Source organism: Cavia porcellus, unplaced genomic scaffold (assembly GCF_034190915.1).
Source record: "Cavia porcellus strain 051 isolate PalLab524CR breed Dunkin Hartley unplaced genomic scaffold, mCavPor4.1 scaffold_16, whole genome shotgun sequence".
Classification (NCBI taxonomy): Eukaryota; Metazoa; Chordata; class Mammalia; order Rodentia; family Caviidae; genus Cavia; species Cavia porcellus.
Genome location: NW_026947499.1, coordinates 559389 through 577043, shown reverse-complemented (window position 1 = coordinate 577043; position 17655 = coordinate 559389). Strand labels below are relative to the sequence as shown.

At 55.3% G+C, this 17655-nt stretch overlaps 1 protein-coding gene across 16 annotated transcripts in view; it reads left to right on the top strand.

Moving 5' to 3' along the window:
• Positions 1-9285, top strand: part of Fbrsl1 (fibrosin like 1) — a 55778-nt gene extending 46493 nt beyond the window's left edge. For 3 of the 16 annotated variants that reach the window (XM_063225413.1, XM_013148671.3, XM_063225424.1), the window contains 14 exons: positions 1119-1164; positions 1567-1873; positions 2120-2325; positions 2615-2683; positions 2852-3069; positions 3620-3670; positions 3747-3842; positions 4587-4799; positions 4877-4948; positions 5942-6071; positions 6979-7056; positions 7161-7244; positions 7326-7524; positions 8377-9285. In XM_063225413.1, the coding sequence (XP_063081483.1) occupies positions 1119-1164; positions 1567-1873; positions 2120-2325; positions 2615-2683; positions 2852-3069; positions 3620-3670; positions 3747-3842; positions 4587-4799; positions 4877-4948; positions 5942-6071; positions 6979-7056; positions 7161-7244; positions 7326-7524; positions 8377-8797 (2190 nt within the window). In that variant the 3' untranslated portion in view covers positions 8798-9285. Of the gene's footprint in view, positions 1-1118; positions 1165-1566; positions 1874-2119; positions 2326-2614; positions 2779-2851; positions 3070-3619; positions 3671-3746; positions 3843-4586; positions 4800-4876; positions 4949-5941; positions 6072-6978; positions 7057-7160; positions 7245-7325; positions 7525-8376 lie in introns of those variants that run through there. The other 13 variants (XR_010039534.1, XM_063225418.1, XM_063225417.1 and 10 more) reach the window with 13 other exon arrangements.
• Positions 9286-17655: the final 8370 nt, after the last annotated feature.

Below are 17655 nucleotides of genomic sequence, written 5' to 3'. Positions count from 1 at the left end.
ACTTTGGAGAGGTGAAGCTGAGTCTCTGAAGTCCCATCCTCATCAGTCCCCCACATTCCTCCCTGTCCCTGGGGCAGCTGCTGTCCCCAGCTGAGCACATATCCTCTATACCCTCCCTAAGGTTTGCTGACACAGACACAGGTGTGCGTTTCGTGTACCCAATACTCTGCACACTTAGGTGCACACATGCACTTCACCACATGGTCCCACACAGGCATGTGAACAGGGATGTCTCAACATGGATAAGCACAAAAGTGGCCAGGGGACTCCCTGTCAAAGGGTGGAACTCGGTGCCAGAGCCGGCCACACGGCCCTGCTGCGTGAGGCACAGACACCTAGCCCTGGGGGAGGGGGAGGGCTGGAGGTGAAAGCCCAATGACCAGAGTCTTTCTGGGGCGATGAAAAAGTTCTGTGATCCCAGCAAAGGGTGTGCTGCTCTGCAAGGCTCCAAAGTCTCCATGTGGCATCTGTGAGCCACATCTCTGGGCCCTGGGCTGCTAGAGTAAAGTGCTAGAGCCCGGTCACACTTGTTCCCACTGTGTGGAGCCTGGGAACGCCAGAGCCGGGGCTCCAGAGAGCCTGCGCTTGGAGAAGGCGGCTGTGCCCTGGCAGGGCATGGAGGACACGGGTTAGGGCCGGGGTTCTGTGGGTGTATTTTGAGGCACACATGCAGTCCCTGCCCCAGTGCTGCTTCTTAACAGAAAGGGAAAAAGACTGGAAAGCAAAGTTCCATCTGGGGCCACCATCACCAAGCTTGTTCTCCAGAGCTACCATGGGTCCCACAGAGCACAGTGAACACCAGTACACACGCCGTGTGTTTCTCCAGGTGTCATGAAGACATCTCTGTCACGCAGCTCCTATCTGTCATGTGGTGGGCTCACCCCTGAGTGGTCCCTGGCCAGTCACTACACCCCAGAGCAAACTGCCACACGTGGGTGTGGAGAGAGTGACTGTGTCTCACGCCCGCCGGCCAGGTCCTCTCCCCTCCTGACCAGCTGCCTCCCATACCCGTGCAGTGTACTGGTCGGGGTGGGGACCTGCTCGGGATTTGTGGTGCAGCAGGGGCTCTGAGGGCCAGCTCACTCCGGCCCTGGTCCCTGAACCTTTTCTTTCCTCAGGCATCTGTGGGCTCGGAGCTGCTCTTTGCCCCAGCGGCTGACACAGGTGAGCACCATATAGCCAGCTTCCAGGTCTTGGGCATCTGGTCATCCTGAGGATGGACTGGTAGCCCAGGGCAATGGGTAAGGATCCCAGAGCAGCCTCCCCAAACACTGGCCACCAGGGCTCCAGAAGGACAGGTGGCACAAGCAGCCGGGGGAGGAGTGGACCAGGTGATGAAAAGGGGTCCTGGGTGGTAGTGGGGTGGGTCACTCCACCTGTGGAAACCAGCTGCCCCTCCAGGTGTGGTTGAGGACATGACCTCTACACCTCCTTGCCCATCTGGAACGGGGTGACTGAGGGCCAGTAGTTGCCCAGAGTGTGGGCAGGCCTGCACCTGGACCTCCAGATCCAGGAGATAAGGCAGTCCTGGTGCCACACAGCCCAGCCCACGCCCACACTCTGCAGGTGCCACACCAGGCGAAGGGTTGGAGGCCAAGACCGGGGCGGCCCCCAAAGTGTCTGGCCTGGAACGCAGCCGTGAGCTCAGCACTGAACCCTTCTTGCCCGCGGGCACCCTGCCCACCGCACCGCCTGGGGCCTGCACCATCCCGCTGCTGAGAACTGAGCCGGGGCTGTGCCACGCCCCTCCGCTCACGGTCCCGCTGCCCACACAGACTACACAGACGCAGACGCGGGAGTCTGCGCCCCTGGGCGCCTTCGCAGGCCCCGGCCAGACAGCACCCACCACGGGCCTGCACCTGCCCTGCCTCAGGTGCGAGGGACGGGATGGGGCAGAGCTGTGGGCGGGGCCTGCGCTGTTGGAGGCGTGGCTATGGCTAGGCGGAGTAGTGGGGCCTCCTGTCTGCGAGCATGGTTTTAGGGGCAGCACCAGTCTCATGGTGGGGCCTGCAGGCCTGGGTGGACTGGGGCCTAGTGCCATCTTGGACGGGCCGGCTGGGCAGGGGGTAGGGACAGGGACCTCCGCAGCTGGTGGCACTGAATCCTGCTTCCCCAACAGGAGCAGCATTGCAAGCAGCAGCACCTCGCTGGGCCTGGGGAAGCACGGGTCGCTGTCGCTGTCGGGGCCAAGCCCCCACCTCTCTACCTCACACCTGGCGCTCCGAGGCCAGGTGCACCAGCACCCCGCGACCATGTTTGCCACGCCCACACTGCCCCCAGCCTCAGCACTGCCTGGCAGCTTGGTGGTCCCAGGACACCCTGCAGGTAGGTGATCCTGGAGCCTTGGCTGGCCCGTTTCATGTGGCCCCTCCCTCCTTGCTCTCCTGGACCCCAGCCAGCACTGTCCCTGTCCCTTCTGTGGCACTATGTCAGGTATGGAGGGTCCAGATGACAGAGCCCCTTGCCTGTCTCCCCAGCTGTCCTAGACGTGGTCCCAGGGAGTCCTCCTTGGGCTTCGACGGGCTTTGTGGAATGGAGTCAGCCGGTGTCCACATGAGACAGGGCACCCTGGATGGGGCCAGTGGTGGGCTCACGGCTTCTCTCTCACCTCCAGATGCCAGCCTGTGGCTCTCCCTCAGCCAGCCAATCATGTATTGCCAGCCTCATGCGGGGATTCTGATTGGTACTTGGTCACAGGCTCCTCTCTTCCCTCCATCCCCCGGCCCACACCTGGCGAGTGGCCCCCAAGGCCTGGCCTCCCGAAGCCGCAAGTGCCAGGTGACTATCCGCCTCGCCCCGCGGGAGCCCGTGGCCGACGTGCCTCTCTGTCTCTCTCTCTTTTCTCTCGTAGATCAGGAGCTGCTCAGGCAAGAGCTGAACACGCGGTTTCTGGTGCAGAGCACGGAACGGCCGGGCGCCCCCCTGGGCCCGGGGGCTCTGCTGCGGGCCGAGTTCCACCAGCACACTCACCAGCACACTCACCAGCACACACACCAGCACCAACACACATTCGCCCCCTTCCCAGGGCTGCCCCCGGCGCCACTCGTGCCACCTGCCGCACCCCCACCGGTGCGTAGGCCCGCGTGCTGGTGGGGGGCAGGCACACACAGGCCGCACACTTGGGCAGGGGTGGGCATCATCTCCCTCTGTCTCTCTGCCTGTGGACTCCACCTGGGTCTGGCATCTCTCCCCTGGAGACTAGCCCTGAGGGCCATCCCAGACTGCTGTCCTGGCTGTCCAGATGCATGTGACCTGCCCCAGAGCCACGCCACACCAGTCCTCAACATCTGGCTGTGTCAGGACTCTGGGTCTGCAGGCCTGGAGAGGACTAGGGCCCCCGGGTGGTGCCAGTGCTCCCTGTCTCAGGAGCAGCTGCCACTTGGGCACAAGTCCCAGATGACCGAAGCCTGGGCCTCCCCCACTTGCCCCTAAACAGCATTTTAAGCCTTCACTGGGGCTCCTCTGGATGCTCCAGGAACCTGGACATGGCCACCGTGTGCTGCCCGTCCTGGGAGGCACCGGAGGCCCTACCCATTTCCCTTCTGGCCAGCGGGGACAGGTGCCAGGCCCATGTGGGTGCTGGATATGGGAAGCATGGCTTCTCTTCCTTCCTTTGTAGTTTGACAAGTTCTCAGCCAAGCTGGACAGCCCCTACTTCCGACATTCCAACGTGAGTCCCTGAGTGCGGCCCGGGGGTGGGGCCACCCTAGGGACTCCAAGGACCAGCACCTCTCTTTCTCTTCCAGCTCTTCCCAGCCATCCCATCTGCTGTTCCAGGGCTGCCCACCCTGCTTGCACATGCCAGCCCCCTTGGGTCCCTGCAGGGCGCTTTCCAGCCCAAGGTACCCACTGTGCTAGGCAGGGGTTATTGGGGTGAGGGGGTTCTGGACCAGAAGTGTCCCTGACAAAGGGCGGCGGCCTGCAGAGAAGGGCCTCCTGCTCAGGCCCACTGCCTATGGGCTTCAGCCCTGCTACAAAGGTGTTTGGCCTCGGCCAGCCATGTCGCAGGAGGTTCTGAGCCTCCTCTGACCAGGCCAGGGACGCACTGAGCCATCCCTTGGACAGCCAGGTTTCACACAGTCTGGTGAAACTGATCACTGGGGAAGGGACACCAGTGTCTGGTCCCAGTGACCCCCACCTGCTGTTCCCAGCTGCCTCAGTGCCTGAGGTAACCAGGCCTCCTGAGGCCCCCAACTCTGAAGAGCCCCTGAGCTGGTCACACTGTCACAGATGGGCAGAAAGGGTTCCTAGGACCCAGTCCTAGGGACCTGAGGTGCTGGTGCCCTACAGCAGGATGTTGGGTGTGGAGGGCGCAGCCACCACTTTCCCCATGAGAGAAGGAGCCAGAGGAGCATGGCACTGGGCACAAGGGTCAGGGAGCCAGGCCTGGCCTCTGCTGTGTGTGCTCCGCTGTCCACACGGCAGCTGCTGCCTGCAGTGTGGGCCTGACTGGGCCCAGATGGTCCCTGATTGGGTGCCCTGTGCCTCAGCTCTTTCCCTGGTGCAGACCCTGGACAGGGCTGTGGTGACTGCCCAGGCAGGGCCTCCTCTTGGTCACACACTCCTCTCTCCCCCTCCTACTCCAGACCACAAACCCAATTCAGGTCCAGGGCCGAGCCAGTACGGTCCACGCCCTCCTGCAGAAAGCCCCCGGGGTAGGTGTCAGCGCCGCTCACACCTTCCGGGGGGCAGCGTCAGTTTGGATGCTGTCCTATCCTGCTCCTGGCGTGCAGAGCCGGCCATCATCGCCCTCTGCTCTGTCCCCACAGGTGACTGACCCATACCGGACAGCGGCCAGGGTGAGTGTGGGCACAGGTGGACACCCTGGCAGCCCAGGTGCCTTGACAGGGTCCTCTGAGCTCTCCTTGTCCCGTAGAAGCCAGGGAAATGGTGTGCAGTGCACGTGCAGATCGCCTGGCAGATCCTCCACCACCAGCGCAAGGTGAAGGTGAGGCAGATCTGGAGTGTGTGCAGGTGTGGGGGTCCTAGGGGCCGGGATAGCCTGCGGGTCCCACACTCACATGGCACGTGGCGCTGTCATTCCAGAGGCTCTTGCTCCTCCCCACTTGGAGGGGGAAGTTGAATCCCCAGCAGCCCCCCGGGTGACACAGATGCCTGGGTGGCCCTCAAGAGACAGCAAAGTGGAGGTGCTCCCTCAGAGGCTAGAACGGGGCCGTTACTGCAGTGTGATTTCTGTAGAGCGGAGGGCTACAGTGTCTGGGCTGTGCCTGGCTGCATGGTGAAGGCTGGGGTGCAGTCACACCCCACAGCAGGGAGCAGCACAGGTGACCACAGGCATACAGGCCTGCCCAGCCCTCCTGCTATCTTCAGCCACAGCACCTAGTCCCTCTTGGTGACTGGCAGGGTGGGCCTTAGGCCCACCTGTGACTCCAGCACTTAGGCTGAGGCAGGAAGATCAGAGTTCTAGACTGCAGATCAGATCAGAGCTCTGCACTACACAGTGCGTTCAAGGCAGCCTGAACTGCATAATGAAATCCTATCTCAAAAACACAGACAATCCAGGCATGGTACTTTGCCCCCATAATCCCTGGAGGCTGAGGCAGGAGGATCTCTGTGAGCTCAAGGCCAGCCAGGCTCCATAGTGGGTGAGAGGCTAGGCTGAACTGCATAGAGCCTGGGAATGGTTGATCCAGTCCCTGTCCCAGCTCCCACCCTTCTGTCCACTGTGGTGCCCAGCAAGTCTGAGAGGCAGGCAGCTCCATTTTGCTTAACTTTAATAAATTCAGCTTCCAAAACAGTTCCGTGCTGCCCTTGGACACATGGAGCTCCCTGGAACAGTGCAGTCTGACACGCTGCACTGAATTCGCACAGCTGAGGTGCAACCAGATGTTGCCCATGCAGGGGTGGTCACCAGCCCAGGGGAGCGGGGTGGGAAACAGTGCTGGGCTGGTGGCCGCCCCCCACACCCTGTCTTCCGCAGCTGCAGCTGGACCCCCACAAGCTGGAGGTGGGTGTGAAGCTGGACCTGTCCAGCAGGCTCCCCGCTCCAGGCGTGGTCTCCGGGGCCCACTACCCACAGGACCTGGCTCGGCCCCTGTTCCCTGGCACAGGTGAGCCCTGGGCAGCCCCTGACTGAGGTTCTTCCCAGAGCCCTGAACCCCCCAGACAGGTGGAGACCTCCGGGGGTGCCTCATGGGAGGGGCCGTTCTGATCCCAAAGGAACAGAACACAGAGCAGTCAGGGACGCGGCGTGGCCTGTGGCAGCAGGTGTGACTCTTAGTGAAGTATGGCAGCAGGAGATGCCCAGAACCCGATCCCAGTGGGGGGACCTTGCACCTCAGGCACTTGGATAGGAAGGATTGAGCTCAGGGACTCCGGGCCATGCTGGGGCACGCGGGCTTTGCTGGGTACTGTCTTCATGCCCTGCAGCTGCTTTCTGTGGGCTGGCTATCTTGTTGGGGTTTCACTGCAGACTAAAAGCTCTGAATGTTGCTCCCACCCACCGCAAGCAGCCTGAGCCCGACCAGCCACAGCACCCAATGCACCTCCACATCCCTGCCCAGCCCAGTGGGCATGGTTTTCATATTTGGTTCTGGAGGCCTGGTGGGTTGTTGGGGTGCAGGGAAGATGCCAAAGTCCCCTCCTGAGCTGGTGCTGTGTGCAGGGAGTCCATGCAGGGGCTGTGGATTCCATACCCAAAGCTCAAGCTGGTACTGGCCAAGACCCAACCCTGCCCAAGGTAGCTCTCACAGTGGGCAGTGCCCCAACCAAGGCGAGTTCCTACTCGCCCTTTTCTCTTCTCTGGGGCTCCCTGCTGCCACCACCACACCCAGGGTCCTTGGGGTCGAGGGGGCTACAGCTGCACCAAAGGTCACGTACCCTTCAGATCCAGGACTGGCTTTGCGTCACCCTCACGCTACAGTTGGGTTAAGGGGGAGGCAGGAGGCCACAGCTCCTGGCATGCTGCAGGACGCCTGGTGGCTCCCAAACCACTGCCAACCTGGCTGCCCTCCCCAGGTACTGCCCACCCTGCTGCACACCCGTTGGGACCCTCTGCCCATCATGCCAGCTTCCTGCCTGCTGCTCACCTGACAGGTGGGTCCCCTGAGGGTGGCAAGGTCTGTCAGCACCTTCAAGCTGGAGTCAAGCAGGGTCAGGGGACCCAACCCAGCCACAGATCTGACTCCTGTTCCCTATAGACCCCTTCAGCAGATCTGGCACCTTCGGGGGACTGGGCAGCCTGGGCAGCCATGCCTTCGGAGGGCTGGGCAGCCACACACTGGGTGAGTGATGCCAGCTGGGTCCCCGGGCCAGGACAGGGTGGCTTTGAGAGGCCTGGCTACTGACCCATGCCCCCTCACCAGCTCCGGGGGGCAGCATCTTCACCCCCAAGGAGGGCTCCCCACTGCACGGCCTGCCCAGCCCTCACGAGGCATGGAGCCGGCTGCACCGAGCGCCATCCTCCTTCCCCACGCCACCCCCATGGCCCACACCCACTGATAAGCTGAGCAGCCACGCTCGGGAGCCCCAAGAGCTGGAGCCAGGCCATGAGGAGTTCGAGAGGTGAGTGGTCCCCTCCCTTGTCCTTGAGGCCCTCCTCCCCTGTGGCCCCACCCCTCCTATCTACCTTCCCCCTCTGCACCTCACCCCCACTGCAGCCTCAGTGAAGCTGGGGCTCTCCTAGGTCCCCTGAGCTCTGCCCAGAGCACATCTCTCCAGAGTGGGGTGAAGGTGGGAAGACCCCACCCTGGGGCATGGGCAGATGGCTTGGGCTTGGGGTCCAGGGTGCCCAGGGGCAGACCCTGGTCCAGTTCCATGAATGGAACAAATGACTCCCCTCCCTGAGGCTTGGGGAAGCAGCCAGGAGGGTCTGCTGCCTGGGGGCTGAGCTGACGCCCCCACTCCCGGCTCCCCTTGGTCTGTGTGGCCTTCGGGTAAGAGGTACAGACCACACAGCATAGACCCACTCACAGCCAGAAGGCCCAGCGGCCCTGGGCTCACCCCACACCCTCTCCACTTTCCTGAATCCTGAACTCACAGGGTTCCCGGGAGTGAAGGGTGGTGGGGGTGCACAGGCCAGGAGAACCCCAGGAAGGGGCCTTATGCTGGTCTACCTGGCTGGCAGGGCGAGCCCATGCATAGGTGGAGTGGTGGAGATCCCAAGCTGAGGGCCAGGCCTGTCCAGAGCAGCAGCTGCTCATGTCTCTGAGGATCCAGGTGGAGGAGGAAAAGGAGCACAGGCGCTCTGGGCTGTGAGAGCCTGAAGCCACCAGCTCCTCACGGGGCCTCCTTAGGGTGGCGCACTGTTGCCTGCACACTGAACAGTCAGGGCCTGGCATGAAGGGGTCCCAGGGTGCCAAAAGGTCCCCTCACACAGGTCAGACAGAGCAAATGCCGACCTCCGTACCCCTGTAGGGACCTCCTGGAGAAGACTCGCCTGCCTCGGCCCCCGGTGACGCACGCCCTGCTTCTGCACGCACCCGAGTCCCGAGTCAAGGACCCCTGCTCACCCGTGCAGGTGCAGGAGGACGGCGCCATGCTGGCCGCGCGCCCACCATCACCCTGCAGCCGGGCGGCCCTGGGCGACAGCCTGCGCCTGCCCGGGAGGCTGGGCCGCGAGCTCGCGCCCAGCGCCACCGTTGTGAAGGTGAAGGAGGAGCTCGGGGAAGAGGCCGCGGGGCCGGGCCTGGGCCGCGACCATGGCCTTGCACTGCACGCGCCACCCCCACTGGTGGCCGCGTCCGGGGTCCCCACGCGGCCCCGGCCTGCACCGCTGGTGCCGGGGGAGCCCCTCGAGTACCCAGCATGCAACCCGCACGAGGTGGAGGCCCGGTAGCGCCCAGTGGACTCGGCTGCGGGCGTGCCGGGCTGGAGATGGGCCGGGAAACCCCTACTTTGTATTTTCCCCACAGGTGAGAAGCGTTTTTAATGGTTTTGTACTTTTGTTAATTTTGTGCTCTTCAGACATTCAGCCAAAAAATAATTTGTAGTTGGGGTTGGGATTTACTGGACTCGGCCCCCTTTCTAGCCCCAGGTCTCGTCTTATTTATGGAGAGAAGACGGACGGCCTTTCCGTCCACGCACTGTGAGGCCGCTAGCCCGGCTCTGCCCTCCCTTGGTCCTTGGAACTGCAGTCACAGATCTATATTAAAATAACAATGAATAATGTACAGAACTTTGGTTTTTGCCTTATTCTGTTATGCAGAAATGTAAGAAGATTTTTGGGTTTGTTTTCAAAAGCTGCAAGTGTAAATACTGTTAATATCAATATAAGAAATTATTAAATTCTCAACCTGGGAAGTCTTTATATAAAGCTTCCAGAAACTCTCTGGCTGTGTGTTTGATATGGTCACAAACACCCTGCTGTCAGCTGGAACCAAACTCAGCTCCGCATGCAAGCACAGGTGGGGACAGGCACCCGTGACCACCCGCTGCCATCGTCTGGGTCCTCTTGCAGTGGCTTCAGGATGATGCCCCGGCTTCTGCTGCAGCTGCAGGTCACGAGGGCTTTTGGCCTGGCTGACACCAGCTGCAAGGACAGACCTGTGGGCCCTGTGCCGACTGTGCAGGGTGGGCAGCCTACCCTGTGCCAGAAGGTGGCACTTTCCACCCGAGGAGGAAGAAGCCACCGTGAGTGCTAGAGCTGCGGCCTCTAGAAGGAACCAAGAGTGCCAGTGCTCAGCTGACCTCGCCCAACCTCAGCCCTGACCCATCAGCCCCATCGCTGGCCTGGGCTCAGGGCCCAGAAGGGGTTCGTGGGGTGCAATGCCCAGGACAAGGATGTAGGAGCAGGCACTGTCCAGACCAGACCCCAGCCCTGCACTCCCCCAGCGTGGGACACAATCAGCAGGTGCTGCGGCCTCCGGTTCAGGAACAGCGGGGTCCACGTGTTCTGCCCAGGACCAGTGGCCTGGGCTATACCCAGCATCACCAGGCTGGAAACTAGGGACCCTGCAAGGGCAGCCAAGGGTGGAGGAGGGAGGCTGAAACGGGGCTGCATCTTGCTTTCTGGGATCAAGGGTCTTCAGGGTCAGGCTCTCTTGCCCTCTGAGGAAACTTGAGGGCACTGGGATCCTTGTTGCTGACCGTGACCATGCATTAGGGAGGCCACCACACCCAATCAAATTGATCTCAGTGGACAGAACCCAAATTCACCACAAGCTGCTGAGTGACCTGCTGGGCCCGACAGCAGGGGTCCTGGCACTCTGTGGAGATACAGTCAGCGCCTGGAGCTGACCTGAGGGTGCAGTCGGTGTTTTCTGGGGTGCCCACTCCTGCATCCCCATCTTGAGCATCATGCACCTACCAGTGCTCTCTTGGCCCCAAGCCCAGGCCTCCACCCCAGTGATGGGTTGATGGGTCAGGGCTGAGGTCGGCCTAGGTCAGCTGAGCACCCAAGCTCCTGGCTCCTCTTGGGAGGCAGTGGCTCTGGCACTTATAGCCCCACTGCTGCCCCTGTGGACCCCACCAGACACAGCACTGGTAAAAGCTTGGGCATGGGGACCAGACTGGTAAACAGCTCCAGCCTCGGGGAGCCAGCAGAACGCTGTAGGCCAGGCCTTGTCCCGTGCTGAGGACTTGGAGGATGGGCGCATTTCTGCCACTCTTGTCCATTGGTGTCTGGAGACCCATTCTTCCTGCTGCCCTGCTGGGTGGAGCCTTCCAGGAGGCCTGGCCCGAACTGCTCTATGTGCTTTGGAGCCCACAGCCTGTGCTGGGCACCTAGCCGGTCGCAAGCCTCCCTTTTCTCGTGGCTTTTCACCATCTCCAGCTCCTCTGTGACCTGCTCCAGCCACATTGGACAGTTGGGTGAGGTGGCAGTTGGGTGAGGTTTGGGAAGGCCAAGGCAGTTGGGTGAGGTTAAGGAAGGCCAAGGCTCCCAGTTGCCCCAGGGTGGGACAAGGCTGGGATAGAGGCCAATTCTCTTGTCAGGCTCCTGGGTTGCTGGCCTTTGAGATAGTAACAGACAACCTCAGATCCTACAGATTTTCTCTGCAGTGATTGCTGCTGCTGGAAGCTCTTTATGCCAGACATGGATCTAGCACCTGGCCCTGACCAGAGCCAGCAGGTGCCGTGCCCCATGGGAGACTTTTCCTGAGGTGTACCTGGTCCCATGGAAACCACACACTGACCACAGTCAGCTTAGGGCTCCTGCCCAGGCTACAGACCCAGCAGACTGAACCCGCTAGTGGCTGCCTCTTCCCTCTGCAGGCCAAGTGTGCCTGGCACAAGAGGGGCAGCATGTGCCCACCCTCTGTCCCTTTAGGCAGCTATGTTCCCTGTGGGTTCCAGACAGACAAGTCAGGAAACAGTCCAGCCCAGCTTCGGGTCCCAGGACCGTGCCTCCATTCTCCAGTTGCCCACCTACTCTGCCCAGGCCTCTTTCCTACTGCGGGCCTTGGGCCCTGTGGCTACAGAGCAACACAGCCCCCAGGAGGGCACAGGCCCTTTGGGCTGAGGCTTGAGTTTCCCTCCAGAGCAGTGAGCAGACTGGCTTCCACTCAGCAGGCAGCAGTGGCATTTTAACAGATTCACTAGCACCGAGAACGCCAGGGCACACTCACATGGCTGTAACGAAGCTGTCTGCCAGGCTGTTGATGTAGCATTGTGTGCACCAGGCCACAGTTTACACATGCACCACACTGCACATGATAGAAACAGTCTGCAGCCACGGTTGGCCATCTCCACTGGTGGGACTCAGCTCCCAGCACCTCCCAGCTGTGCACAAATTCCCCACTCCTGAGAAACCTGGAGGACAGAGCTCAGCAGGGCCACAGGTAAGGAGCAGAAGCAGCCAGTGCAGGTGGGGAGCGCTGGGGTTCCTGGAGGCTGAGTGGTAGGAGAGGGTCCAGCACCCCCTACACTGCTGTCACAGAGGGGTTCTGACATTCAGTGGAAGTGATGGACAAACCACACATGAGCCTTGGTGAGAAAGACTGGGGACGCAGAGACACAGCCCAGGTCTGCTTTCTCCACAGAAAAGTAGCAACAGAGGTTCCACAAAGGTGTTTATGTGGGTAGACGGGTGGGTAGGGAGATGGTGGATGCGCGCAGGGTGGATGGTGGATGGGTGGATGGGTGGGTGAGGGGTGGATGCCATGTGGGTGAGTGGTGGGTGGGTGGAGGGATGAAGGGTGGATGGAAGACAGGTGGGTGAGTATGTGGACACCAGTGGAAATGCTTAAAAGACTTGGTCTTCTGTCCTCACCCCCTGCCTACTTCAGCATGCGGGGAGTAAAGCTGAACACCCCTGTCCAGGCCTCAGTCTCCACCCCAGTCCCGGTCTGAGTCTCTCCAGCCCGCAGCTGGGCAGCTCTGAGGGCTGCACTTCTACCGCAGACCGAAGCCAGGCCTGCCCTGGGTAAGCCCTGGGCCCCACGCTGTTAATGCAGATGTGGTGGAGGGAGCCGGCCTGTCATCCAGCTGCCTCAGGGTGCAGAGCAATGGGACAAGTAACTCACATGGCCACCCTGACCCCTGCTTTCAGGCCGTGTGACGGTCGCAGGCCGTGAAGCCAGGTGGCTTCTTTCCACAGCTGCCTGCTGGGTACTGCTCTTAGCGTGGCTGTTTCACAGGGGGACTTGCCTTACAGCATAGGTAGAGGCCTTGGTAAGGAATCGTCTTCAGAGGGGCTGTCACTGAGTGACTTGGTCTGTCCTCGCAAGCTTCTGTCCACACACTCACGCCCACGCTCTTCTCCTAGCTGAGCAGCTCCTAGGCCACGGTGCTGTTCTCCACGTTCTGAGAGGGAGGTGGCCGGTTCCACGGTCTCCTCAGCCCCCGTTTCTCATCTCACCACAGCCCCCAGGGAGTCCAGAAGGAGCTGTGTGTCCTCAGGCTCTGGGCTCTGGGTGAGGCCAGAGCCCCTGTCTGCCGACGGCTCTCCCCAGCCATGACCCTTCCTTCTCCACGTCAGAACACGCAATGGAGGAGCCGCACTCCTCAGCATGCACACCTTGCACGGTGCCCTTTACTGTTTCCACACCTGTGGGGGATGAGGTGTCACTTTGTAGGCCCAACCCCCTCTAACCTGCAATTTACAATAGCCGCCCTGGTATGCGAGAAGGAGGTAGAACGGGAATGCCTGTTCTCAGTGAGCCCTCACCCTCTGGAATCCATACTGTGAGCTGGCTTTGTTTTGCAGAAGTCTTGAGGAAGTGGCTGGCCACCCTTTGTGACACTAACAGCAGACAAATTAACAACATTCTTGAGCTAATGAATTTCTTCCTGGGCTAGAGAAGTTGTGAGAACTGGTTGTGATTATTTACTTCACTTAGATAGTTTTAGAATAAACATTGTAGTCTGTCACGTTGTAGCTTGCCACAAAGAATGCCTTTTCACTACTTAATTATCTGGGCTCTGTGAATTGATCGGGTTTACTATATATGAATCCTAAAATAAAGATTGTGCGTACAGTGCAGTGCAGTGCAGTGTAACGCGGTGCAGACAGCAAAGGTGTCTCTCCTGTCTTTCTTTTCCAAGCGCTGTACCCCCCGTGTCCCGACAAGGCGTGCGTGTTTACCTTGCCCGGAGTTCAGAGTGCTCTAGACACTCACGACAAGTGGCGCCCGAATTCAGGGACTCCGAAGGTCGCTTAGGAAGGTAAGTATAATTTTATTACGGGGAAATGGGACAATCTGCTTCCTCTCCTTTCTTAAAAATTCTTAAACATTTATTATCTATATATGGCATATCGCTCAGGTCAGCTGACTTGGATATGTGTATTGATACAATTAAAGAATATAATCCTTGGTTTCCAGATGAAGGAACTTTGGATGTAGAAGTATGGAGGAAGGCAAGGGTTAGTATAGAAAGGGCTATGCAACAGGAGGAGAAGATTCCTTTACGTTTTTGGGCTATTTGGTCGGTTGTGTACTCTTTATTAAAAGCTATGGAAGATGAACATATTGTAGAAAATCTTCAACTAGAAATTAAGCCAGTTATTCAGGAATTGCCCCTCACAGAGGAGGAGCAGAATGTAGTTCAAAATGACGCTATCGCTTTAAGTAGTGAAAAGGCGTCCAAACCAAAAGTAAAATCCGCTACAGCCGACTCAGCTTTAGCTGCCGCAGCAATATCAAATTATGACAATCGCCCAATTTTACAGGCTATACAGCATTTAACACAAGAGGTGAAACAACTCTCCGTTAAGCAGAACCCGCCTGTAGTTCCCTCTGCACCTCCTCCATCTAACCCTAATTGGAGTAAAGCCAAGCTAGCTTTGGCTGATTTACCAAAATTAGGGGATTCTGATGAGGAAAAGCCTGCCTTTGCTTTCCCTGTAATCAGGCCTCAGCCAATAGATGGAGAGGCAGTTCCCCCTAGATGGGAAGCATTTAATATGGATGATTTAGCAAAATTAAAAAAGGCTGTAACCCTTTATGGCCCTCAGGCTCATTACACTAGAGAATTAATAACATCAGTAGCAGATCACTATGGTAATCTTGCTCCTTATGATTGGAAAGCCTTGGCCAAAATTCTTTTAAAGGAGCCAGAATATTTACAGTGGCACATGTGGTTTATGGAAGGTTGTGCGGAAAAGGCAAGACAAAATGCTGACGATCGAGATCCGAATATTAGACTCCTTTCTTATCCCATGCTCTCTGGTACAGGTTTCTTTGATACTGTTGAGCATCAGGCAGGAGCTCCAAGAGAGATTCATGCTCAATTAAAAGATATTGCTTTAAAAGCTTGGGATAAAATACGGCCTAAAGGATCAGAATATGGATCTTGGGCTAAAGTTCTGCAAGGAGCCAATGAACCGTATGTTGAGTTCGTTGCAAGACTTCAAAATGTTATAGAAAAAACAGTAGTGGGACAAGACTTACAAGAGCATCTCTTAAAAATGTTAGCTTTTGAAAATGCTAATGATGAATGCAAAAGGGCTTTAATTCCAATAAAAGATACTGGAACGATTGACAATTTTATAAAACAATGTAAAGATTTAAATTCAGAATCTAGGAAAATGCAACTGTTTGCTGAGACCATGGCAACCACGTGGACTAATTGGCAATCTAAAAAGGAACAGTCTTTAAAATGTTTTAATTGTGGTCAGATAGGACATGTAAAGAGGGCCTGTCCAAAACTTGTAGGCAATGATCAAAAAAAGAGATCTAGAGCTCCTGGCTTATGTCCAAAATGCAAGAAGGGAAATCATTGGGCTCGTGAATGCAGGAGTAAACAAGTTAATTCAGCTGAACAAAAGGGAAACGGGAGAACGGGCCCTACCCCGGGCCCCGGACAAATCAATGGGGTAAATCTACCGTATTCTCCCTACAGCCAGCCACCCAACACAGTGCCGCAGTGGACATACCAGCCTTAAAAGATGTAGAATTAAGAGGAGGACAATCTCCCGTGAGAATTCCTACAGGAATTTTTGGTCCTCTGCCTGCGGGAACTTTTGGCTTGCTCACGGGTAGATCTAGTTTAAATCAAAAAGGCATTACTGTTCACTTAGGAATTATAGATGCAGATTATACTGGAGAAATTCAGATTCTGATGTCCTCACTTACAGATTATAAATTATTAAAGGGAGAACGTATAGCTCAACTCATTTTACTGCCTTATATCCCAATAGGATCCTCTGTTGTTCAGCGAACAGGAGGGTTCGGCAGCACTAACCCTATTAATGTAATGTGGACAGCTAAATTATCTCAACAACAACCTCTTATTAATATTTTTATTGAGCATAAGAAAATTCAGGCTCTTATAGATACAGGCTCGGATATTACTATTGTTAAACCTACTGATTGGCCTTCTCATATTACTTATACTATTATTCCATGTAATATAAAAGGAGTAAGTAAAACTCCAGTAAATACAATTGGACAAGCCACAATGCATATACATATAAAAAATGAAGAGGGTCAAGTTGCTGTTATTAAACCTTATATCTTAGAGGTACCAGTTTCTATTTTAGGAAGAGATGTATTAGAACAATGGGGAGCTTATATACATTTTTAATATTTTGCATGTTTCTACAGCCTAGGGAAATGAATCCTTTAAAGCTTAATTGGAAAAATGATGACCCAATTTGGATAGATCAGTGGCCTATGACTACTCAAAAGTTACAGGCAGCGCAGGAATTGATTGATCAACAGCTTTTTCTACATCACATAGAACCATCCACATCTCCTTGGAATTCTCCAATATTTGTGATAAAAAAGAAATCAGGCAAGTGGAGACTTTTAACGGACTTACGTGCTGTAAATTCATCCTTAATTCAAATGGGAGCCCTTCAGCCCGGTATTCCTTTACCCTCAGCGCTCCCTGCTGGTTGGTTTGTATATGTTATAGATTTGCAAGATTGTTTTTTTAACATCCCATTACATCCAGAAGATAGAAAACGGTTTGCTTTTTCAATTCCTCAAACAAATTATCAAAGACCTTATCAAAGATATCAATGGAGGACTTTACCCCAAGGAATGAAAAATTCCCCAACTATATGTCAAATTTATGTTGATGCAGCATTAAAACCAGTGCGTGCACGATGGCCTCAGGTTTATACGGCTCATTTCATGGATGATATTTTATTCTCATATAGTGATAGAAATGTTTTAGAAGATATTTTAAAAACTTTACCTCAATATTTTTCTCCGTTTGGACTTGTAATAGCACAGGATAAAATTCAAAAGGAAGAAGTTAGTCATTATTTGGGATATATTCTTACTAGACAAAAGGTGATTCCACAAAAAATGTCTATTAGGAGAGATAAGTTATCCACTTTAAATGATTTTCAAAAATTATTAGGGGATATTAATTGGCTTCGTCCCACACTAGGTATTCCTACCCATGCATTACAGCATTTGTTTGCTACTCTACAGGGCTCTTCAGATCCATCCAGCCCTCGTTCTTTAACAACAAAAGCCGAGCAAGAATTACAGTTTGTAGAACAACGAATTAAGGATGCATTTTTAATTAGGATTGATCCTAAATTGCCTCTAACTTTATATATTATTAATACTTTTCAATATCCCTCTGCAGTTTTAGGTCAAAATGCTATGCCAGTAGAATGGGTATTCACTAAAACTAAGCAATCTAAAAATGTTATGCCTTATATTGACATGGTTGCAGCTTTAATTATGAATGGTAGAGCTCGTTCTATAACTTTGATAGGAGAAGATATAAACAATATAGTTATCCCTTTAACTAAGGAACAATGGGAATATTTGTTGTCAATTACTGAAACCTTACAAATTGCTTTAGCAGATTTCATGGGAACTTTTTCATATCATTTTCCTAAAAGTAAATTATGGGATTTTTTTAGACGTCAACAATTTGTGGTTAATACCTTATTAGCTGTACAGCCAATTCCACAAGCTTTGACTATATTTACAGATGGATCTAAAAATAAAGCTGCATATTGGACTCAAAAATCTTACTGGGTACGTCAGACAAATTTTAACTCTGTACAACAAAATGAACTTTTTGCTATATTACAAGTGTTTTTAGATTTTCATAACCAACCTATTAATATTATAGCCGATTCGGCCTATTCTGTTGGAGTAGTGACAAATATCTATTCAGCTGTGTTATATTCTAATAAGCCTGCTTTATTGTCTTTATTTCAAAATTTACAAATACATGTTCAAAAAAGAAATCATTCTTATTTTATTACTCATTTACGTTCTCATTCTCAGTTACCCGGACCATTAGTATCAGGTAACAATGCAGTGGATTCCTTAGTTATGTTCA